This window comes from Urocampus carinirostris, chromosome 13 (genome assembly GCF_059441175.1).
Source record: "Urocampus carinirostris isolate Australia breed hairy pipefish chromosome 13, RoL_Ucar_1.0, whole genome shotgun sequence".
NCBI lineage: Eukaryota > Metazoa > Chordata > Actinopteri > Syngnathiformes > Syngnathidae > Urocampus > Urocampus carinirostris.
The window spans coordinates 15084791-15109585 of record NC_142361.1 but is presented as its reverse complement, the minus strand read 5'-3'; the positions used below and the strand labels follow the sequence as shown (position 1 = coordinate 15109585).

General features: G+C 39.4%; 1 protein-coding gene across 1 annotated transcript; it reads left to right on the top strand.

Moving 5' to 3' along the window:
• The first annotated feature begins 880 nt into the window (after positions 1 to 880).
• pgbd5 (piggyBac transposable element derived 5) lies at positions 881 to 24102 on the top strand. Its single transcript, XM_088351299.1, has 7 exons — positions 881 to 1458; positions 11752 to 12182; positions 14919 to 15053; positions 16810 to 16990; positions 19663 to 19860; positions 23059 to 23164; positions 23269 to 24102. Exons 1-7 carry the CDS (start codon positions 1065 to 1067, stop codon positions 23462 to 23464), a joined length of 1641 nt encoding a protein of 546 aa, XP_088207425.1. The 5' UTR covers positions 881 to 1064; the 3' UTR covers positions 23465 to 24102.
• Positions 24103 to 24795: the final 693 nt, after the last annotated feature.

Genomic DNA, 24795 nt, shown 5'->3' with positions numbered 1-24795 from the left:
ATGACGTCATTGTTGTGGCGGTTTTCGGGTGAAAAAGAAGTATGCCTCAGAAAAAACAGTTGGTACTAGGTGCAAATCAACAAAAACTTGGTAATTTCTTCAGTGTCAGTAATAAGTCAAAACATAACACAGAAAGTGGTAACAACGGCAATAATTCCGGCACGAAAAAACGGCGGAGAAATTCTTCAGAAGACCGCGAATTGTAAAAATTTGAAGTGGTAACTACTTTGTATTACCAATTAACTGTGATGATTAAAACTGCAGGAATACATAAATATTTCAGCAATATTATTTTGTATAGTGTACAATATTGTGAACTGAAAAATCTGAAGTGATAACTGCTTTGTATTACTAATTAACTGTGATGATTAAAACTGAATGAAAATATAGATTAATATAATTATTTCAGCAATAATATTTTGTATAATGTACAAAATTGTTGTGAACTGAAAAATCTTGAAGTGATAACTGATTTGTATTACCAATATACTGTGATGATTAAAACTGAATGAATATATAGATTTAAATTATATATTTGTCGCCGTTTTACGATTTCAACCGCGATAACACTAAATTTTGGGGACCCATAGATCTCTGTTGGGACCCATAGATTTTTGAGCATGCAAGTCCATGGGACCCATCACTTTTCAGAGGTGAAATGAACACTGGTAGTCAGTGGTTTGCAATCATCTGTGGTCTGTGCAGCCCTTTGAAACTCTTTGTGATTAAGGGCGTCACAAATAAACATGACTTGACTTGACTAAGGTTGGCAGATATGCGATAGAGGGCAAAAAGGGCCTAGAAGGGGAGCCGACTCCTGATTGGTTCACCTGTAGGAGCCTATTCATAAAGCCGTTTCGGCCGCAAACGACACATCCCAACTCAGTCACCAGGAGGCGTTAACGTTCCGGAACCCTCGACGTGGACAAACCCCGGATCTTCGCGACAGGTGCTCCCGATCCATCTTCACCGAGAAGAGAGTGACAACTTCGGTGTAGGACACCGATAGGGAAGAGGGAACGTGTGGGCCATCTGTGCTCCACCACCTCCGCAGAAGGCGCGAGATGGCGGAGTGTGGCCGGAAAGCGCTGTCTCTTCTGGAGGCGGCCCGCTCCCGCTACGAGAGCCTGCAAATATCCGACGACGTGTTTGGCGAGTCCGGCGACGACAGCAGCGACAACCCGTTCTACAGCACCTCCGGAGACTCAGACTCGGACAATTCCATTGCTGAAGCTGGCGAGGAGGACCATCATCATCCTCACCATCACCACCACTACCACCACCATCATCACCACCATCATCACCAGAGAAGGGCCGACAGAGGGAGCTCCCGCGGCGGGGGAGCAGGTGGAGGAAGCCCCGGTCCGCCTGGTGCTCTGTCACGGAGCCAAGCCGAGGAGGAAGGCTGGACGGAAAGCCTGCAGGATGTCACTGTGCCGCCCTATAAAGGATCCTACGGTGAGGACGTCGTGATGGGGAAGGTCACTTGTCACTTTTCGCTGCGTCCATTCAAAAGCGTGCCGCTCCTTTTGCATTATATGTGTAATAGTTGTTGCAGAATGACACTGCATGATTAATTGATACTGTACTTGTGCTCCTTGACATGGGTTGTGCTGCATGCTCAGGCATCTGTGGTCACATATTGCATCATATATAAATCACTTTAACTGCAGCCAGTGTGTTGAGTCCCCACTGCACAGAAATAGAAAACATTATTGGACTGCAGCTTACTGTCAGCTACTCCACAGTGTGGTCCACATTTGGCCTGAAATGAGCAGATCCAGCGACTCAAAATCTTCAACAGGCTGAGCATTAGAGAAAATGGGTGGCGGAGCAAGGGTTGCTTAATTAGTACTAATGCTTGAACAGTTTTTAAGATATTGGACACAATGACAGATAATGGGGAAAAGGAAATCATTTTCTCAGTTTCTCATGTTTATTGTTAATCAGTGATGTTTCTGACATTTGCTCTGGCAACTCAGGCTTCCTTCCACATTTAAAATCTGTTTAACTGTATCATTTGTGGTGTAGTCAGTGTGTAGAGTCCCCAGTGCACAGAAACGGTTGTTTAATTGCATTTGTGAGCTTAAATCTTCATCGTTGTCTACTTTTGGCCTAAAACGAGCTGCCTCCAGCAATTTGAGACGTTCAACAGGCTAAGCGTGGGAGAAAATGGGTGTAATGTATAGTACAGCAAGGGTTGATTGATTACCACTAACACCATTTCTGCTTTTGATAAATGAAATTACAATGAACTCAATAGCGGATAATTGTTAAAAGCACAGATCTTTTTGTTTCCGATTTTCTTCATGAATCAGTGATGTGTCAGACATTTGCTCTGGCACCTCAAGGCTTCCTTCCACATTCCAATCACACACGCACTAGAGCACAGTTTTGGCATGGACAGAGGAGACGTGTCCCTGCCAATATTGAGCAATCATTGTTTTTGCCCACACCAATATTATGTTGTCACTATTCAAAATGCACTCTGTTCCCACCAATGCCAAAACCAAACCTACGCCCTTGATCACACATGCACATTAGTTAATTATGTCTTGCTAGCCATCATTTTATCATTGGTCGGTGCAGTGTCCGGTGTGAGGTTGAGTGCAGCACACTGCAGCTGAAGCCAGCGTAATATCTGTAAAGGACTGTTCGTTGACACATCATTTTTTGAGATCCACCGCAATGATCGTCATTTTGGGTGTGCTGTGTAATGATGGCCATAAGACTGAAGAAGTGTACATTGTGTTCACTTGATGAGACATTGAAGCAGCTGCTGTTTGGCAACAACAGTATGTCCTCTCATTTGGTTGTGTAAAGGAATGCTAGCAATAATCTACCCCAATTTTCCTTTCTTATTTACTTAATCTCGCTGAAGAAAGTTGAATTAAAGTCATGGGTCTCTGTTGCAATTCTGCTTTTCAATTGAAGGAACATTAATTAGGCAGGCTAATACTGACATTTTTTGGAAGGAATATGTCGCAAAGCCACCAGCAAATGATGATAAAGTGTCATTTAAAGGAACTGCCTATGAGTAGATATTTATCTAGTTCTTCCTGTAGGGTTGCCATTACTATTTTTTCTTCTGACACACAGAAAATGGAAGTCTGCAAACGCCATTTTTTAAAAGCTCAATTTTACCATATTTCTTTTAAAAAGCTGGCTCTTCATTAGGTCAGTTTGAATTAATATGGCCACCCGCATATTAAACTGTACAGTCTGTTCTCAAATCTTATCCGAACCAAAACAGGAAGAATGTATGTTATTTGGAAATCATTATGTGGTATATTCACAATTACAACCTTGAGGCAGTGCAGAAGGCAGAAGGCATTTTTCCTGGTAAATTATCACATTTGTTCTGAGGAGTACTGTATACTATATATATACTCGCATTTAAGCCTCAATTGCATATGACCCGACACCTTAAAACTGCTTTAAAGTAGCCACATACTTAGAGAAGTGAAAGAAAATTCGTACACAAACCTGTGGAAGTAGTGAACCCCTGTATTTATTGGCATGTGCAAGTTGACAGCTTGTAAAAGAACAGTTAGCCGAGACACTCCATATCCTTTTTGTCTCTCTGCTTCAAACAGCTCGAAGATGTCCTTTTACATTTCTGAATACCTTCCATATTTTGATCCCTTTTTCACATTTGTCCTTTAAGAGCAGTCCTCCATTGATCTCTTTTTTTTCATCATCTTACATTCTTTCATCTTCACTGAAACTTCCTGCTGCTTTCAGGTTGCTTGATTTTTAATAATTTCTTTATAACTTTTAGCAGCATAGGACAGACGTTTTTTGATTCTTGATAAGCCACATTCCCCTTCTAATGTGCCGCCTATGGTTTGCTCTTGGTGACACACAACAAAATATATGCATATAAGCCAACCCCCTCACATCAATATCTTATTTTATAGTTCTAGATTAAGTTTATATGCAACCATTTATGGTAACTGTTAAAAGTTATTTTGCATCTTTGCATATCCGAGAAAAAATGTATACAGTGGACAAAACACTTTCTTTCATTTTCACCCATAAATATAATTTTTAATCCATGTTTTGCATCACTTATTTACGGTTAGTGGGCTACAAATGGCCACTTGGCCATATTTTAGTTCTTTTTGAACTAGTTAAATTGCCATTACACTGTAGATGACAATTGATTTAAAAAAATGAGGTACAACAAGTGCCCACAGTAACTTTCAAAGAGTTTAATGGACTGGTGGCAAATTCAAATTCAAGAATAAATACATTGTATGAAAAATCACATCTGTAAGTCAAGTCAAGTCATTTTTATTTGTAAGTGACAAGTACAATACAATAAAACATCTGTGATACAATAAGAACCCCCCACCCCCAAAACTAAAGGCTGTATTGAGCACAGGCACGTGTAAAAATACACATTAGAAAAGTATGGGAAAAAAGCTACTAATGAAGTCTCATCTACACAGAAAGCAGTGTCTGAAAACAGAGTGCTTTAACTTTGCTCCAGAAGAGACACATTTTTAAGAAAACATATAAATCAATGGCTTTGTATCCTGCTTGTCCTTTTAGTACTATAGTATAGTGTCTGTGTAGCATTGTTAAATAGTTTTATAACCGTTGTGGGTGCGGTTATCCACCTGCACGATTAATTGGATGCAGCCAGCATCTTATTCCCCCCAAACATGGAATGTAAAGCATGATGTTCTTATAGCTCTACAGGGGAAGATTTCTTGGAGTTGCAGATGAAGTGAAACAGAATAAGTCAGGTATTCTCAGTTATTTTATTTTTTTGGGACGTTGATGTGACAGGCTGCCGCCACAGGAGGTTGGGCGCCACGTACATAAATCAGCAGCTGTCGTCCAAAAGCAAAAGTTTAAATCAGCCTCTCTTTAAAATTCCATCTGGTTCCCACTTGGCTTAGAAATTACAGTTTGCATTTTACTTGTATTCCAGGTTTTCTTCTGTGTTTTAAAACGACTCAAGGTCAAGTTTTCCTATCTTTGTCTCTGGGATGGGTCAAGGGGATGGTGTGAATAAAGGCCAAGCTTATAAAGTGATGCAACCGCATCATTGCAATTTTCTGCGAGATTTAAAAGACAATTATTCATGTGCTCTTAAGAGATTATGCTCGGCCTCCGTATGCCGGGCTCCGACTGTCGTCTTTGCATTATGCAATCTGTTGGAAATATGCACGGTTGCAAAAGCAGTAAATTAATGATTTTGATTTGTTATAAATGAAAGAGTTTTTGATACACAAGCAAAAAATCTCTTGTTTAAAGTGAAAGGGGGTAAAATTGACCACAAAATGTCACTGCACTGTGTAGTGCAAACGAAAACGAGTGCTTCAAACCACAAAGAAGAATACAAACTAAAGAAACTCAAAGAGACCAAATGGCACCATTTTACTCATTTAATTGCGCAGCCTTGTCCAACTTCAACAGCATGCTCTCATAAGATTTTTGGGTCTTCGGGTACCCGTAGCAGCAAGATGACGGACAATTATGTCAATTCCTCTAATTCAGGCTCATGTTATGTAGAATGTATGAAAATTTCTCAACCAATGAGTATTTAAATAGATGCATAGTTCATGTATTTTTGCTTATTATTCAATCTATATTGATTCTTTTTTTTCAACGAATTAAGTTTTTTCACCACCATAAGGCGTTAATGCGCAGATTGTTTTGCGTGAAAGCCTAGCTATATGTCAAAAAAGATATTCAATTGAAATACCATATACTTTACACTAATACCAGTACAAGTACCCAACTATCGAGTTTTAACTGAGTTTATACAAAGTACAGATAACAATCATACTATTTCCACACAAATGTCCACGGAGTGATGGTATATTTTAAAGAAAAATACCAGTAAAACATTTTCTTTCTTTTCCTGCCATGAAAGGGTTAAATTACAAAAAACAGACAGACTTCCTTTCACTACACAACTACCACATGAAATCAGATTTTTTTTAAGACCGCTTGTATTTCAAATTTACTCAATCAACCCCGTCTGTTGTTTTCAGATCAGAATGACTTATGGCGTTTTAATTCGGGTTCGGCCATTGCGACTTGATGATTGTATCCAAAGAAAATTCAAAACTATGTTGTAATGTAGGCCTAGTGTTCTGCTTTCGCTTTGTTCACGTGTGATCGGAATGATGCATGATGGAAAATCCCCAGGCGGCAGACAAATGCACATAGTAGCATTAAACCGCTCGCTTTGTTTGCAACGAAAAAAACGATACCGAGGTTGAGGCTACCGCGGCGAACTCGTTTGACTTGATTGATTTGCCGTTTCGTGATAGTCGGTGTATACCGGATGGTACCCATAATTCACAAATTTGCGTTTTTTCTTGTACGTCGTACACGTCTTAAAATGCATAATAAACGTACTTTGTACGGCAAAAACGTACAGGTTGACAGGTATGATGTTGGGTTTCCCAAAGATTCTAAAACTTGTTGGCTCATGGGGTGAGCAAACTAAAGCCTGTGTGTTGAATCATGCTCGTCAAGGGATTTAATCCAACTCAGGAGACAAAGCTGAGATAAGTACCATAGATAAATAAGCCTCTTCATCAAAAAATAACCTGCAATTGTAAATATGTCCATTGGATGTCGCCAAAGCTAACAACCACTACTAAAGCTGAATTTGCCATTTATGAACCAGAGAACATTTGAGCAAACAAACCATGCCCATGTCATTGAATTTTAAATAGAAGTCACAGGCACAATGTTTTAGGCCATACGTTTGCACTTGCCTGTATTTTTAAAATACTCAATTAAAAAATAGCACGTAGGTCTATTTGCAAAATTTTAAACAACTTCTAGAACCTACCGATGAAATCTGACAGCGAAGCTCCCAAAGTAAGGCAAACATTTTCTTTAAAAAAAATAAAAAGCAGAAAATGACTTAGAATTAATTGAATCAATTATTTAATATAATGCTAATGTATATGTTAAAAAGTTTTGCTGATAAAAATGCTTTTATTTTATGGTGTCTTTGTTATCCTGTGTCCCTTTGTGTGCCCCAATAATAACTATATTTTTGTATTGTGTTCATGGCCAACATTCAAATAGCTGGCTACACTTTCCTGTACTTGCTGTTTTCAATCAATTTTATTATCAAAATATTAAATAATATAATAAAAACACTTCTGAAGTAGCTCTATTGTATTAAGCATTTTAATTAAAATGATCAAATTTAGACCTTAAAAAGAGGAGATATTTGGTATTACTTTTATTTTAAGTTTTTATCTATTTTTTTCCGATTGTTTTAAAACCATCTCATCTCATCTCATCAGCCGTACCGCTTATCCTCATTAGGGTCGCGGGGGGGCTGGAGCCCATCCCAGCCATCTCCGGGCAGGGGGCAGGGGACACCCTGAACTGGTTGCCAGCCAATTGCAGGGCACACAGGGACAGACAACTCATTCGCTCATTCACACCTAGGGACAATTTGGACCGGCCAATTCACCTGAAATGCATGTTTTTGGAATGTGGGAGGAAACCGGAGTGCCCGGAGGAAACCCACGCAAGCACGGGGAGAACATACAAACTCCGCACAGGAAGTCTGGAGCTGGATTTGAACCCACGACAGGTTCCCATGACATGAACTGTGCCGCACAAGCGCTAACCACTGCGCTGCCGTAATTGTCCCTTTATGAACAGTGAAACAACTTGTGCAGGTAAATTATAACGAGAAAAAATGAATTGGCTCGTCTGATCTATTTTCTAATGCCGAGTTATCCGATTTAAGAGTCTTTATCGGTATGTACAGCAAACTAAATATTTCATCAAGCCATTTTTTTCCCCATTCGACCCCTTTCGAAAATTGTTTCAAAACAATGCTGCCTGTTAATAATCAACAGTTTGCTCACCCCTATATTTGCGCATAACGATAAAGTAATCGAGTTTTGCTAACAAGCTCGGCTCCAAGGTCCTTTGAACAATCATTCGTCCATAAAGATTGTAAAAGGTAGCAAATTGATGCACTGACAGATGTGGTTTGTATCACTTTAATTTGAGTCATGTAGTCTGGTCATAAAGTGCTCCATCAGAGCAACGTAAAGCCAATTTCACAAGGGAGCTGCAAACGTATATTTTCTCATCTCCACATCCAATCATTTCGTTATCTCTCTCCGCTTCTGGTCTTGACTAACTCAAGCCAGGAGAAATTAAATATGGTGACGGTAAGTCACATTCCAAGGAAGCATTTCTTAGGTTGAGTTTGACTTGCTGCTTTCAAATCTAACGGAATGCAAATGGGAGGGATAGAATGAGCAGTCATGGCTGAGTGGGTGACAGGACAGCTTGCTGCTCAGACGACGTACTTTGTGCCAACCCAGCTTCTCTTTTAAATGTCTTATCTTAAAGTCACCGGCCTAGAGCTAGTCTTTGCTGAAGAATATATTAAATGGTGTGTTTGGGCACATGGAGAGGATGGATGAGGAGCGAATGTTGAAGAGGATCTACAGAGCAGAAGTAAATGGAAGGAGACCAAAAGGAAGGACGCGATTGACGTGGATGGGTGGTGTTTTGAGTGCACTGCAGGAAAGAGGTCTAAATCTAGTGGAAGCTAAAGCTCCTGTTGGTGATAGGAATGAGTGGAGAGGTGTTGTAAAAAGGATAGTGGGATGTTTAAACGTGTTCTAAGGGATGGGCAGGGCAGCTGTATGATGCGGCAGGGGTAAACCAGTGAAAGCTGTCAGGCCCTGCTGCTGACCAGAAGAGTGTGTTGTGTCACCCTCACCCGAGTGACATGGCCACTTTCTTGTGTCCCGTTTGATCTAGAGGGCCGAAAGCATGACCAACTTAGGTGCCGAGGTGCTTAACTTGTTTGGGTGTTTGGGCTGGCCGTAGTCGACTTTTTTTTTGTGCGTTTTTTGTTTTTCTACGTGTTTGTCCTGCTGTTGGTCACCCTCCCGAGGGATATGACCAGGGTAGAAATATAGATAGTGTTTCGAGCGTGGGTAAAGATGTGTTCAACCATTCAATGCATCATCAATATGTGGAACACAGTAATACAGTAATCCCTCGGTAACAACAGTTAATGGGGACCAGAACCTCCCGCGAAAAGTGAAAATCCATGAGGTAATATGGCACCTTGATAAAAGCCCCAATGGTCAAACATACCTCGGGATGACATCCTTACCGACTGAGAGTATATGACTGTAAGAAAATAACAACTATATATATCTAAAAATTAAACCACAGAACACAAAATTGCAGTTGAATGAATGGTGTTTATTGTCATCAACAAAAGTACAACACATTTGGAGGGCTTCTTTTTTGGACTTTCCTCAGAGTCCGATTAAAGTGATTAATTTCATTCCAATGTAAGGAGCCCAAAAACCTAGCTGTAGCCATCCGTTTGCAATATGTTTTGAGTATGCGGACACATCGTCTTGTTCGCCCGCCCTCCCCAGTTGTTTGATTGACAGCATACACCAGCCTATCACAGTCTCGCACACAGTCATGACCACCCAACACCCAAAGCTCTCCCTAACCTGCCCTCATGATAGCATTTGCTGTGTGTTGTCTAAGAACCAAATGCACTACACGTTGATATAAAAGACAATAAATATTATTCAGTTCAAATTCCGCAAAGTAGTAAACCAGAAATAACCGAAGCACGAAATACCGAGGGCTCGCTGTACTTTTAATCAAATATAATAATTCATAACAATGAAGACTATTCAATTCAATTCAAATAGTTTTGATGCCAGGGTATCAAAATTGCAAGAATTTTCAAGGTTGTGAATCTTTTTCTATGAAATGTTTGCAATGCAAAAAAAGATTGCCATGGAAACGAGTCAAATACGTTGTTATTTCCACAATTATCACAATCCCAAGTTCTCATCATGATGTGCAGATAAATTGAAATATTTATAATTGATCAGTCATCCTCGGAGAGAATAAAGCCAGGTATAACGCTGCTACATGTGTTTTTTTTATCTCTGCTAGTTTCTTAAAATCTTAAACTAGGAGTGGAGTGTCATATGCATAAAGGACCAAAGTCTTATGAATATTTAAACTGATGGGCACAAACACAGACACACACACACACACACACACACACACAAAAGGGAAAAACGATGGTGCTGTGATAAATGGTCTCAGATTAGATACTTTAAACTCCTTAAGGGAAAAAAAATCTGGGATATCACAATTTTACCCATGAATAATCCCAACAATTGGTGAAGATTTTATTCAATAAGCATACTGTGCAAAAGTTCAGGCTAAAAAAATATATTTCAGTTTTGTTACAAATTTACCATTTATATACCAAACAGTAGCCATTTTATGCAACAATTAAGTAGTATATTTTGTAAATATGTCTCAAAATGCAGCATAGCATCTTGTCCCTTGTACAAAAATCATCAATAGTCAAGTCAAGTCATGTTTATTTGTATAGCCCTTAATCACAAGAATTCTCAAAGGTCTACACAGACCACAAATTATTGCAAACCACAGACAAACCACACATGAGGTAATCCCCTTTCCAGGATGACCAGGCTGCAACTGATGTTGAAATGACAAATAATATACAGATATTGTCAACAAGAAATATAGGTCATTCATAAGCTATAGAGTGAAGTGTGTTTTAAGCATAGATTTAATCAATTCCACTGAGGTTGCAGATCAAATCTCAGGGGGAAGAGCATTCCACAGCACCGGGGCCCGAATGGAGAACGCCCTTGAACCTCTGTTTCTCTTCTTGGCTCTTGAGATCACAAGTAGACCAGAGCGAATGGCCCGGACAGGAACATAGGGGGAAATTAAATCTGAAAGATATGAGGGAGCAAGTCCATGCATAATTTTGTATACTACCAACAGAACCTTAAAATTACATCTTAAGCTAACAGGGAACCAATGCAGGTTAGCTAAAATCGGGGTAATGTGATCAAACTTTCTTGTCTTTGTCAAAAGCCTCGCTGCAGCATTTTGTACCATCTGCAGGCTTTTGATTTTGGACTTCGGGAGACAGGTGAGTAGTGTATTACAGTAATTGAGACGGGAGGTAACAAACGCATGAATTATAATCTCCGGATCGAAGATGGAAAAAAGTTGTTCTAGTAATATTCTTAACGTGTGTTTGACACACTGGGGTCAAATGTGACACCTGAATTTCTTGACTGAGTAACTCTAGGTGATATTACATTTGTCAATGTTCAGAGCAGTTTTTGTCCCATTTTTATATTTTGTCAATATCATTTTTAAATGATTCAAAAAAGTGTTTTCCTTATTGATTTTTGAAACGACAAACAAATCTAAATAATTCGTTTCATTGGCCACCCTATTTTCTATCTACAATTATTGGCAAAATCTGCAGTTGAACTAGAATTTTATGAACCCATTGTATTCTACTTGTCATTACTCCAAAGTGACGAGTCGCTGAGCCCTTCTCGATTTTAGTGACATGATGGACGCTGTCATGTTGAATTAACTGCTTTCGCGCTCTTAAGCTATTGTCTCATTGTTCCGCGTTAATGTCGGGCCTGTCAATAAGATGTGAAACTTTAAAGTTCACCAGTAAAAGGTTTAGTGCATACAATTTGCTGATCACGGACTTTTGCTTCGATTATTGTATGGATTCTTAGACAAAAAAGAAGTACAGTATTAAAAAAAACTTGTCTTAAGCTCTGGTGAAATTATAGAGCATTTGAAATGTTTTGAATGGCTACAAACTTTGTCTCCAAGAAATTTTCCATGCTCCACGTTATTCCTGCCTTAGATCCATTTCTCACTTCTGTGTCACTCCAGGCCCTGCTCAGAAGATGCCAGCAACGGCTAGCGCTCTGGACTTCTTCCAACTTTTCGTCCCTGACAACTGCATACAAAATATGGTGACGCAGACCAACATGTACGCCAAGAAGTTCCAGGAGCGCTTCGGCTCAGACGAGGGCTGGCGGCCCGTCACGGCCCAGGAGATGAAGGCCTTCCTGGGCTTCATCACGTCCACCAGCGTGCACCACTGCGAGTCGGTGCTGAGCATCTGGAGTTCGGGCTTCTTCAGCAACCGCAGCATCGCACTGAAGATGAGCCAGGCACGCTTCGAGAAAATCCTCAAGTACTTCCACATTGTGGCCTTTAGGCCCTCGCAGGGGAGCAACCAGGGCCTGTACAAGATCCAGCCCTTCTTGGATTCGCTGCAGCAGGCGTTCAGCTGTACCTTCAGGCCTTCGCAGACACAGGTGGGTGCCACATATTCAAGAACTTTGGGACAAAATTCTGTATGGTTTCATGCTCATGTTTGCCCCATTGGTTTACCATTGGTTTGTATTTCCTCTAAAAGCCACGCCCCCTTTCTCACGCAGATAGTTTGCTAATGGTGACACACAACCAAATATGCGCATATAAGCCATGCCCCTGATTTCGGTAATTTATTTTGTAGTTCTAAATTTGGCTTATATGCGGATACATACAGTACCCAAATTCAAGTTATTTTCGTTTATTATCATACAGACGTGCTATTTGCCATTTTGCAATTTTTCTTTGTTGAACGGGCAATTTCTTTGTGTTTCGACAACGCACGAGGAACAACTTGCTGCCACTCAAAGAGGAAATACTAGCACAGTTGCAGTTGCACATGTTGCATTAGTAAAAACAGGACTTAAACTTGGTTGGATTTAGACTTTGAGTTCCATAACAGGAGTAACACGTCTACATTTAAGTATTAAACTTCGATGTTCCCAAAAATAATGTGTTTAATATTGACTGGTGCAGGCATGTTTGGTAAAGTGGCGATAATAAATTTACTGTACTTTTGTCATGTAACCTAACCAATACACCCTTTGGGACAAAGTGCCATCTAATAGATTTTTGGTAACCAGGACTAAAATGATCTTAAATTAGATTAAATTGCAACGATTCTAGTGAAACTTTGGGTTTGTTATGTAATCATCTCATTATGTCATTTTTCAGTTTTACACTCAAATGAGTACAACCTTTCAGAAAAATAGAGTCTGAGGATTAATGAGAAACAATATTTATTTCCAAAAGCAAGCTTAAATCGTGTTCTGGTGTTTAAAGAACATTTATTTCCTGCTATGCTATAGTCTTATTTATTGTTAAACACTAAAGCACACAAGTCAAAGTCAAGCCCCGTGGGCCACATCCAGCCTGCATAAATATTTTCTTTGGCCCCTGAGATGATCTTGATTCCTTATTGTATCACACACCAGGAATCGTTGTGTATTTGTTTTCAATATACCTTACTTCTCCTTGCGCTTTATTTTATTGTAATCTAGTGAATGATAGAAAATTGCTATAAATTTTAAGTGAATTGAGCACAGGTTTGCTAAATATAGGCTACTGACGGCGACTGAAAGAGAGCGGCTTCTTTTATTTAATGTTCACGTTGGGGATTTTTATATCAAGGAAATTTGTCATTTGTGCCTGTTAGGAATAATTGATTACTGACAGAGCCGTAAGAAATGATTGCTTTATTTATCTGATCATATTGGAATATCCATCCATCCATCCATCCATCCATTATCTTATCGCTTATCTTTAGTAGGGACGCGGGGGTGCTGGAGCCCATCCCAGCTATTTCGGGCAGTGGGCAGGGGACACCCTGAACTGGTTGCCAGCCAGTCGCAGGAAACACGGGGATAGACAACTCATTCACACCTAGGGACAATTTAAACCGGTCAATTAACCTGACATGTTTTTGAGATGTGGGAGGAAACCGGAGTGCCCGGAGCAAACCCACGCAAGCACGGGGAGAACATACAAACTCCACACAGGAAGGTTCGATTTCATGACCTCAGAACTGTGCCGCACACGCGCTAACCATTGCGCTCCCGTGCTGCCCCATATTGGAATATGTTTATTATATTTTCAGTTGGTTTAATTTGGTTCACTATATTTTAAAATTGTTCAACATTCAATCAGTCTGGCCCTCGGCTCGTTTAATTTTTTACTTGCCCCCTCTATCCCTTTCACTTTGATACCCCCCGTCTACATAATAATTGAGAAAATGAAATTGTACTTTGCACTATATGATTAATGAGATAAAGTAATAAAATGTACTCAGTCTTGATTGAGGTCGTGTCAAGTGAGTTGTGCAGAGATGTGTGTGTGTGTGTGTGTGTGTCTGTGTGTGTGTGATGAAAAGAATTACAAATCTAGGGCAGCTTATTTTATCTTTTCAGACACCCATGCTGGCGGGTGTCACGGTGGTCTGAATCCTCTCTCCTTTTAGTTTGACACACATCGCTCAGGTTGCGAGTTTCTGGTTTGATGATGCAATATTTCTTGTATTTGATTGACACCTTCAGAAAGGAAACAATACGTGAAATATTTCTGTGGTTCCACATTGCAACGCTGCATGGCAACATCCTGAAAACTGTTCCTAATAATGTGTTAAGAAGCCGCACTTAATATGGTGTCTAGCGAGCGAATGTCACCTTGTGGCTTGACTGCCCACACCCGAGCTTGTATTTGAGAGGGAAATGTTCGCTGTAGAGGAGAAAGGGATGTAAAAGGGACGTGAAGGACCAAGCAGATGCAAATAAATATTTCCGTATTCTTTTCCTAACCTGCAAACAATATTTAGCAAACCGGCACCACAACAATCGACCTATTTGACCAGTTTCCATGGTAACAGTCACTACAGCACCGTAAGGACGAACATGTAGGACAAGACAGAATTGCATAACTCTCCACGCTCCGACTTTCAAAGATGTCTTTTAAAAATCCTTCAATGCGAGCAAAACATTTGCAATTTTGGAAGACAAAAGGCAAACAGGGTCATTCTCTCCGGAGGACTTATGTAACAACATTAAATAAAAATCCACAATGAATAATACACCTCAGTTTATCAAATGGTCCTTTCATGCAGAGACTATAAAACGTCTCCACACTCAATTGAAATTCAGGGTTTTTGTGCTTAGGAAATGACACATGTATCCTTATTTGATTTTCAGGTTCTGCACGAACCCTTGATAGACGAGGACCCAGTTTTTATAAGCACCTGTACTGAACGCGAGCAACGGAAAAGGAAGAAGAGGAAGTTCAGCCTTTGGGTTCGGCAGTGCACCTCCACTGGATTCATCTGTCAGGTGTGTCGAATCAAATTCCAGTAATTTATAGTTTTGTAGAAGCAAAGTCAACGAAGAGGTTAAACTTTGAAGCTGATATGAACAAATAATAATAAAAATTATAAAATACTTACTGTGCTCTTTATCAAATTTAAACTGTGCGTACTGCAGTGACGTTTGTCTGATGTGGCCCAGTCAAATTTACTAATAGATGAACCTACAGCACATCTTATTCATCAATTGATTGGGAGAGCAAGAAAGCAATGTATAAACTGTACCATCGAAAACACATTTCATTGTCTTACCCTAACTTATAAATGAAATATAGGGGCTGCTCCTTTTGAATGTAAGCATAAAAAAATAATGTCCATGCAACGAGAAAACAATTACTGGATGGCTTGACTTGCTGTCAGCTTGTTGATGCTATCACTAATTCAATATTTTGGGGCTGAGGTGTGCATCTATACAGAAAATTTGGGCTTCCTATTGACCTCTGTTATTAGTAAAGAGAATGTATTGCCTCACTCTGAATCTGTACACACTCTGAATGGTAATACGTTAAATACTAATGGTATTATCAATATTCATATAATGTCACAATTCTGCGATTCAGAAAAACAGGTATTTTTAGGTCATTTAAACACCTTTTGGTGGAAATTTGGGTAATTTTTAGATTTCTATGTTTGACCCTCCTGTTTTGCCATAGCCAATTTATATATCACGAAATAGTGTAAAAGAGCATGTTAAACAAACAATACAGCAGCAGGCTTCAATCTTGATTTCAACATTAAGAACTTGGAAGATCTAAATATATTTACAAATTTACGATTGATTCTTCACTAAAAAGGCATAAAACACAATCAAGTCACTTAAGTTTTTAAGGATTATATCATGTTTGCTATCAGCTAAGCTAACCAGAAAGAAGCAAGAGCTGAATACCAATTGTATTACTACTACTCAAAATGTGATAATCTAGCAATTTTTGAGAAGAAAAATCCAAAAAAGGGGAAGTTAAATGAGAAAGAACTTTAACACTGAATGAATATAATAATTTAATATATAATTTAGTATTTCCATGAAGACAGGTGAGGCAAAGCCTCGCCGGCCTTCCCTGACTGCAATTGGTGTACTGCCAGTTTTACAATATTTTAGCATTGCCATCTGATGGCTGACAGTGGAATTACATTAGAAACAATAAAGATTTAATTAATACTGAACTATGAAGGTCCCCGGTTCAAGACCGGGTGGAAAGATATGTTGGCCTGGAGATGAATGGGTGCCACCAGGCTGTACTTGTCCAAGACACACCACAGGAAACAATGCCCCTACGACCCTAGTGGTTAAGGGATCCAACCAACCAATCAACCAAACAACATGTTTAAAAAAAAATGCATAAAAATAGAGGCATAATTTATGACAAATCTATCCACATATAATTGTGGCCACACACAAACATGCAAAATTCGATAAGCCTGAGGCAGTTTGGGTTTACACTAAAAGGTCGCAAGCCTCTTCCCGTTCGATCAGAAAACGCATTAAAATTCTCACTGACGATTACCAGCACACTGATGTGTCCGCTCTGACAGCGGCACAGAGAGAAGTAAGATGAGTTAATGGAGCAAAATAATCCGATTCCATTAGCCGTCCCAAGCACGCACGCTCAGGCCACTTAGTGGGTTAGCCACAGGCAGGCTACATGTTTGCTAATCAGCCTAATGCAGTGCTGGTCCTCAAGAAAATCCCTGAAGATGGATATGTGTTGTCTTTGTTTGCGCAGATCTCGGTGCATTTGAAGGAAGGCCAAGGTGCGGACGGCCTGGCTGCCTTGAAAAATAAACCTCAGCTGCACAGTCTGGTGGCCAAGCAGCTTTGCCAGAACATATCTGGCAAGAACACCATCGTCTTCACGGGGCCGTCCATCACAAGCCTCAGCCTCTTCACAGAGTTCAGCAAGCAAGGTTGGACGCTCCTCTGCACCCAATTCCTTGAATGCCCTGAGATCCAATACGTGGAATACTACTTTAGAATAATCAAATTGATGTTCGCCTTATCAGGCAGTCCCCCTAATATTCTACGACTGATTGAAATCCAAGAAATATAAATTTAGTCTCATAAAATTACCCCAAATATAATGATTCTTAAAAAAATATTAAAATATAATTTTCAGTAAAAGAACTATCAGGCCTATAAGGGAAAATATGTAATATTAAACCAGTAGATTTCCCAGTATTGTGTCGTGGAACTCAAGTGCTAAAAGTGACTGAACTACACAAATTGTCTTCCCTTTTTTTTTTTTTTTTGCCAAGCCTTACGCAAGTTTTTTGGTTATTAGGTACCCTTAGCAGCAAGATGGCCAACCATTCTGTCAACTCCACTCAAGTGAAGTTCATCCTATGTGAAATAAATACAAATTCTAGAGCTTCAATTCTGTTTAAATGATAGTTTATATGATAGGTCATGTTTTTTTGCTTATAATTAATATATATATATATATATATATATATATATATATATAATTTTTTTTTTTTTAATTACGTTTTTGTAACCACTAGGAGGCACTAAATATTTAACACCTTTAATACAAGAGTCTCTAACCTTTTTTCAAGCTGAAAGCTACTTTATCACCAGGTTGATTATTGGGAGTAGTGTTAAAAAAAACACTGAAAAAAACATTTGACTCAAATCATGGTGACCCAGCACTGATGAGATTTTTTAAGAACAGGTCCGTAGTCACCTGTCCTCAGGGGCCACCCGCGGGCACCACGTTGGAGACCCATGCTTTGATATATAAAATATAATGGTACACATATAACCCCTAATAAAAAATGAATAATAAATCAATTCAAATTAATAATTAAGTTACCCCTGGAGCAGAATGGGTGTTTCATTAAACTTTAATTATGATGCTGTACAAACACTTTGAAAATATATTGAGGGACTCCTGCTTAAATTGATGCTATTTTATTGTATTATTCATTTATTATTTTTAGAAGTGAATGTATTTCTATGCTTGAGACTATGTAGCGACAAATGCAACCTCTACGCTGTTTTTTTTTTACATGTATAGCAGTTTTATTTTACTGCGAGAAGACAAGTAATGAGGCATTATAGTTTCTTTTTTTCTTAAGTTATGGAAAAATTCCAATAAAAGAAATAGTAAAACAACCAAACATTAAAGAATAGGAAATAAGAATGTAAAGAATCCGCAATTGTGCTTTCTGTTTACATGTTGTTTTTTTGGGGGGGATGTATACTTCATCTCTACCAGAAATCATTTATGCATTCCTAATGGGACATTGTATATTATTTAGCGCCTTCTAGTGGTAAAGAAAAACTTCATTCCTTGAAAATCAACAATATTGATTTGAATAATAAGCAAATATACATGAACTAAAATATAAACATGCGATCTTTTAAATACGTGAAGGTAAACAAATTGTATTTATTCTACATAAAATGAGGCTTACCTAGAAAGGGGGATCATCGTCGTCTTGCTGCTAACATTACCCCCAAAAACCAAAACCATTGTGTAAGGATGGGGAAAAGAAATGGAAGAAAAATAGTTTGGTTTGGTCACTTTGAGTCAGTGTAGTCATTATTCTACCTTGTGCTTCATAGCACTCATTTCCGGATGCACTACACAGTACAGCGTCATCTAGCGGTCAAATACGTACACAGTTTTCCTTTAAATTATCATACAACCTTCGTAGGACGCTGCAGCATGTGTAACCAATGTTGATGCCAGTTTGAATATTGCATCATTTTGTTTCATCAGTTTATTTGGCTTCACGCTGTTCACTGCCAACATTTTCAACATAGAAAGCACCCCGGTCTTTGGTCGTCTCCCACAGTGGTCACAGTTGAAGCTCTATGTACGATTTGTCAAACTTCCTAGTCTTAGCTTTCGTTAGGAGACTTTTGTTTTTCTCTTTACCCCGTCTCTTTTCACATCCGTGTGGATTATTTTTTCATGAGGTGACGTGAGGGTACTCCCCACTTTGGTGTGTACACTTCATACTTAGTACTCATACTCTAAGCTTAATGCACTGTGGGAAGGGTAATTGCAAACAAAACACTGCTGATGAGAGCGCCACTGCTCCCTAGTGTAGTGGAGGTGCAATTCCTCTTGTTTCTTTGAAAGTTCAAAAAAAAGTTCCCTGAGATGAGACGCACTTGTGCCCCGACCGATCCACCCCCACCCAGCCCAGAAGGGAGTCCCGCCCCATTGCATTTAGGAAATACTATATTTGCCATGGTCAACCTCAGTGTAGCAAAGTCTATTTTAGTGTTCAGCATCCATTGTGGGTCAGTGTGCTCATCAAAAAAAACAAGAATCAAGTGAGTCAGCAGAAAAATAACATTGTTCAGTGATCTGGCTTTCGCAGCAAGCCTGAGATGAGTCATTCAAAACTCAATTGGGCCAAGCCGCTGCCTCAAGCCAAATAAAAGTCTGACGATAAGATCAATATTTTGTCATCCTAATGAGAACAGACAAAAACCTCAAATTCAAGGCTTTGTTTTTATTCCTTTGTGTCCATGCCAGATGAGTGAGATGAACACACAGGAATGAAGGAAAAGGACAGAAAGCCTAAAAAAGCAATGGCTGCACTTTTCACTCATCTCTGTGCAGACATTTACTGCTGCGGTCTACTGAGCACTAGGAAAAGCGACTGCACGGGCCTGCCTCAAAGCATGCTGGTGTGCAGTTCGACGCCGGCGCAACGTGGCCAGTGGCGGGTAATGATGCAAGGCAGTATGTCACTCATCAGCTGGTACAACAAAGGACACTTCCGGTTCCTCACCAATGCCTACCCGCCCACAAAACAAGGTAAGCACCAACCACACACAAATGAATAAATCAATAACACCCTTTAAAAGCCCACTCTTGGCCCAAAATGTATTGATGGAGAGGAAAAGTGAGCTCAGGGCTGATGATCACATTGGCTCAAGCATTAAAGCAATATATATATATATATATATATATATATATATATATATATATATATATATATATATATACACAGTGCCGTGAAAAAGTATTCACTTCCTTTCTGATTTCTGTGTTTTTTGCACTAACATCACTCACAAAGGTTTTAGATCATCAAACCAATCACACAGAAACGACCCAAGGGAATACAAAATGCAGTTTTGAAATGTTGATTCCATTTGTTAAGGCACAAAAATAAATTAAAACCTATCTGGCCCTATTTGAAAAAAGTAATTGCCCCCTTAACCTAAGAGCAAGTTGGGCCACCTTTGCCAGGGATAACAGAAATAAAATGTTTAGGATAATTAGTAACGGATCTGTCACAATGCTGTGGAGGAATTTTGGCCCACTTTTCTTTACAAAATTGTTCAAATCTGCCATCTTAGTTTTTTTTTCCATGAACTCTCCATTTAAGGTCACACCACAGCATCTCAATTGGATTTAAATCCGGACTTTGACTTGGCAACTCCTGAACCTTAATTTTGTTTTTTTGTTTTTTGAGCAATTCCGAGGTAGACTTGCTGGTGTGTTTCAGATCCTTGTGCTGCTGTATGATCCAAGAGTGCTTAAGTTTGAGGGCAAAAACAGAGGTTTGGATGTTATTATGTCGTCAACCACAGCAAAAATGCCCTAGACCATCACGCAGCCACCACCATGCTTTACTGTTGGCTTTTTGTCAAATGTTGTGCCAATTTTACGCCTGATATAAAAGTTACATTTTTGATACTTCAGTACACAGTCTTGAGCATAATCAAGATGCTCTTTGGCAGATATGAGATGACACTCTTGTGTTCTTTTGTGACAGCAGTGGTACTCTCCCATGGATGCCATTTAAGGCCAGTGTCTTTCTTATAGTGGAAACAAACTAAGGCCAGCGAGGCCTTCAGTTCCTTGGATGTTTTTCGAGGTTCTTTTGTAACCTCCTGGATGGGATGTCGTCGCAGTTTTTGTATTAATTTTAGTTGGTCGACAACTCCTTGAATGTTTGACATTGTTCCTTGTTTCATCCATTTGTGGATAATGGCTCTGACAGTGGTTCGCTGGAGCTCTACAGCAGGGATGTCAAACTCAATTGCACAAGGGGCCAAAACTCAAAACACACTTAAGGTCGCGGGCCAACCAGGATAAACATTTATTGAACACACTTAAACTGAATGTTTTTGGAACATGAATATGAATAAAAACAGACAAGAATATTAAATTTAAACCTTAAATCACTTATACAGTATATATTATTTTGCTGTAAATAAAAATATCTTGATAAATTATACAATTTAGAACTTAACTTAAACAACTTAACATTAAAATAACATTCAAATTCCTTTGCTCCTATGTCAATGTATATATTAAAAAAAACTTAAATATCCCAAAAGATTTTGCTCTCCTTAATATATCTCCGGTCAAAAGTAGAAATATGAAAATGCTACACAAATGATTTTGTAAAAACGTCACAACATTCAGAGAACAGGGAGCCTGATGTGCTTACCTTTGGCGCAGTCTTAGTAGGGCGAGAGATGGGAGGGAGTGCTTGCACTTTTTGCATAGCTCCACCCATCCCTCCCACTCACCCAATCAAATAAATTCAAGTTCTCTTCCGGTGTTTTGGCGTATTTACAATTTGTTCCGTGGATTCATCAAAAAGTATCTGAACACCGAACACGGATTATATAGTGAGCTTTTATATAAAGGATTCTTTAGCGTTGTACAGCCAAAACGAGTTTCTTTTGTGTGAGACCTTGACTGTAAATTGTAGTGAAAACGCGCCCTATATATTCTGAAAAGTACTGCTTTATAATTCAGTCTTGGTTTGGCTTTGCGTGTATCTCAACAGGATCAATGGCTCAAGTTTTGAACAAGATGGAGAAAATTTGCATGCAATTAAATTTGTCTCCGAGCCATAGGTACTCATAGAAAGAGCCATATCTGGCTCGCGAGCCATTGGTTCCCGACCCCTGGTATATAGTATAGTATAAGTCATATATGAAGGAATAGGTACAGTGACTAAAACGTCAGAATATGATGTCCGGGATGAGACGGCGTTGTTCATATTGACGGGCCATTAATAACAATAATGTAAAATGGTCTTGCGAGCCGGATATGATTATACGGCGGGCCGGACGTGGTCCGCGGGCCGGGAGTTTGACACACACATGTGCTCTACAGCCTTGGAAATTACTTGGTGGCTCCCCTACTGATAAATTTCAATCACTTTTTTTTTTATTTACCTGGAATTTCTCTGGATCGTGGCATGCCAATTGTGTTCTTGAGATTTTGTAGACTACTTTACTTTCTATAACAGAGTAAATTTAATTGATTTCTTAATTCAAAACAGGTGGTGGCAACCGATTTTCGGTGTGGCCTGTGGAATTGAACCTAGTTTTCCCCAAATAGTGGTTAGTCATGGTTAGTTTGTGATCTAACAATTACTTTTTCCCATAGATTAGAACATTTCCTTAACAAAGGTTAACTAATCCGAAATGGCAGACAAAAATAAGACAAGGGATAGTTTTTGAAAATTTCAATGGAATCACAGCATGTCGCCTTCTCTAGCAAGATATCTGGCCATATCGCACAGAATTGTTTGTCCTACAGTAATAAATGTTAATAACATTTATAAGACAATGTAAAAATTCAGCAAATCTGAAAAACACAATCCCCAAAATATGAAGTTAAATCAGAAAGAACTTTAACACTGAATACAAATAACTTTCTTTTCAATTTCTACTTCCATGACGACAGGTAAGGCACAGCCTTCTCTGACTGCACATTGCTGGCAGTTGAAATGACAGTTAAGGCATCCATGTAGTCTCTCCCCGGTTTGCTTTTCCATACTCCATCACGACGTGCAAAGTTTATTACTTATTATAACTGTCTTCGTATTATTACTATGTTCGTATTATCTGCTGACTTATATTTGGCCTTCGAATACCAATTTAGCCGAGTGATGTCCACCACTCTAAAGGTTAAATAAAGGACCTCAACCTGCCTGTGTACTTCTTACTAGAAACATTAACTTCGAGGCATGTGTGGTTGTGTCAGGATTGATCATCAAAAGGAAAAGCGGTGAGGTTCCGTGTCCCCTGGCAGTGGAAGCCTTTGCGGCACACCTCAGCTATATCTGCAAATACGACGACAAGTTCAGCAAGTATGTGTGCCTGTCCAGGAAATGTGCATTAGAAAGTATTGATTAAGGCATCAGTTCAAATCTTGATGAATATCCAGCAATTAACTCCTCATGTTTGGTGTCAGGTACTTTATTTTCCACAAGCCCAACAAGACGTGGCAGCAGGTCTTCTGGCTGACCATCAGCATCGCCATCAACAATGCCTACATCCTCTACAAGATGTCTGACGCCTATGCTGCTAAACGCTACAGCCGGGCGCAGTTTGGAGAGAGACTGGTCAAAGAGCTGCTGGACGTGGACGACGATTCGCCCACGCCCTGAGGAGATCGTAGGAAGAGGCGGTCTACATATATTCACAATCACATTTTCACGCTTCCTCCTGCCCTGTGCAGACTATCACAAGCAGTGCCACCTCAACCTCTGGTTTGTATCGGTTGTACTGTAAATAAGATGTATTATCACTTTTTGTTGGAAGAGTCATAGGATGGGGTGGTGATGATAAGCATGAGGATTTGTCAAAACAGGACAAGGTGGATAATACCAGTTAAGGAGAAACACAATACTCTCCTGTTCCTGAGGACGTATAAAATGCTGAAAAAATATCCTGTATTTATTGTATACCAAAATTATTTTATTCCCAGCACTTTCTTACCACTCCTTACACATTTATTTACTGATTTAGTCCAAATTTTAGAACATTTACAAAAATTTCGATATTTTGTGAGCCACTTCACCCCCAATTCCAAATTTTCAGTAAACTAAGCCCCCCCCCCCCAAAATATATATCAGTTGTAGTCATTAGTAGTTCAGACAGGAAGAAAAACTCTTCACCCTTCTTCTCAAGATCAATCTATAAATTTTCTACTTTGTAAACATCATCCACTTCTCACTATAATATTCACTCATTTTCCCAAAAAATATTTGCAAATAGTATGCGATTTAAACTTCAAAAATTCTCACTTAGGGCCCGGTCACACAGCCGTTTGCGGCTGAATCACGGACAGAAATTTCTGCCTGTGAGGCGGACGCTATTGGACGCTTTGAGATCGCCATACAGACGAGATACAGCAGTGCTTAACACGCGGTCGGAAATTCACGCGCGGTTGGCAGCGCGAAAAAATTTTGCGCTGCTCAATACTTTAGAGCACGGGTACACAGCCTTTCACGGGCGTATCGAGGCTGAATCACGGCCAGAAATTTCGTAGTGACCTCGTCTTAATCCATTTTTATTTCTTGACATTTCTTTTCATTTCATAACAAGATAATAAAATCAAAATGAAAAACTATTACAATAATAACATATTGGCTTCTTCGGTGCCATAGCTTGAAATCTTGATCTTCACGGGACTGTGTCTTGAGCGGTTATGATTTCTACAGCCCGGTGTCATGCCGAGAAATGCATCCCTGCCAAGATTTGCATCCCCTCGCTACTACAACCACTTTTACCTCGTTTTATCTCACTTTTATATCACTTTTAGGGAATGTAATGGCGAACATATAACCAAAACCACTTTGTCTTGCATTTGTTGGGAATGTAATACAACTTAAACCATTCCGTCTTTGTTTTTGTTGTGAACGTAATCGAACGGTAATGCACACCGTATAGGAGTCGGATTTGGGCACAACACCGGCTCGGGAGCTTTTATACCCGT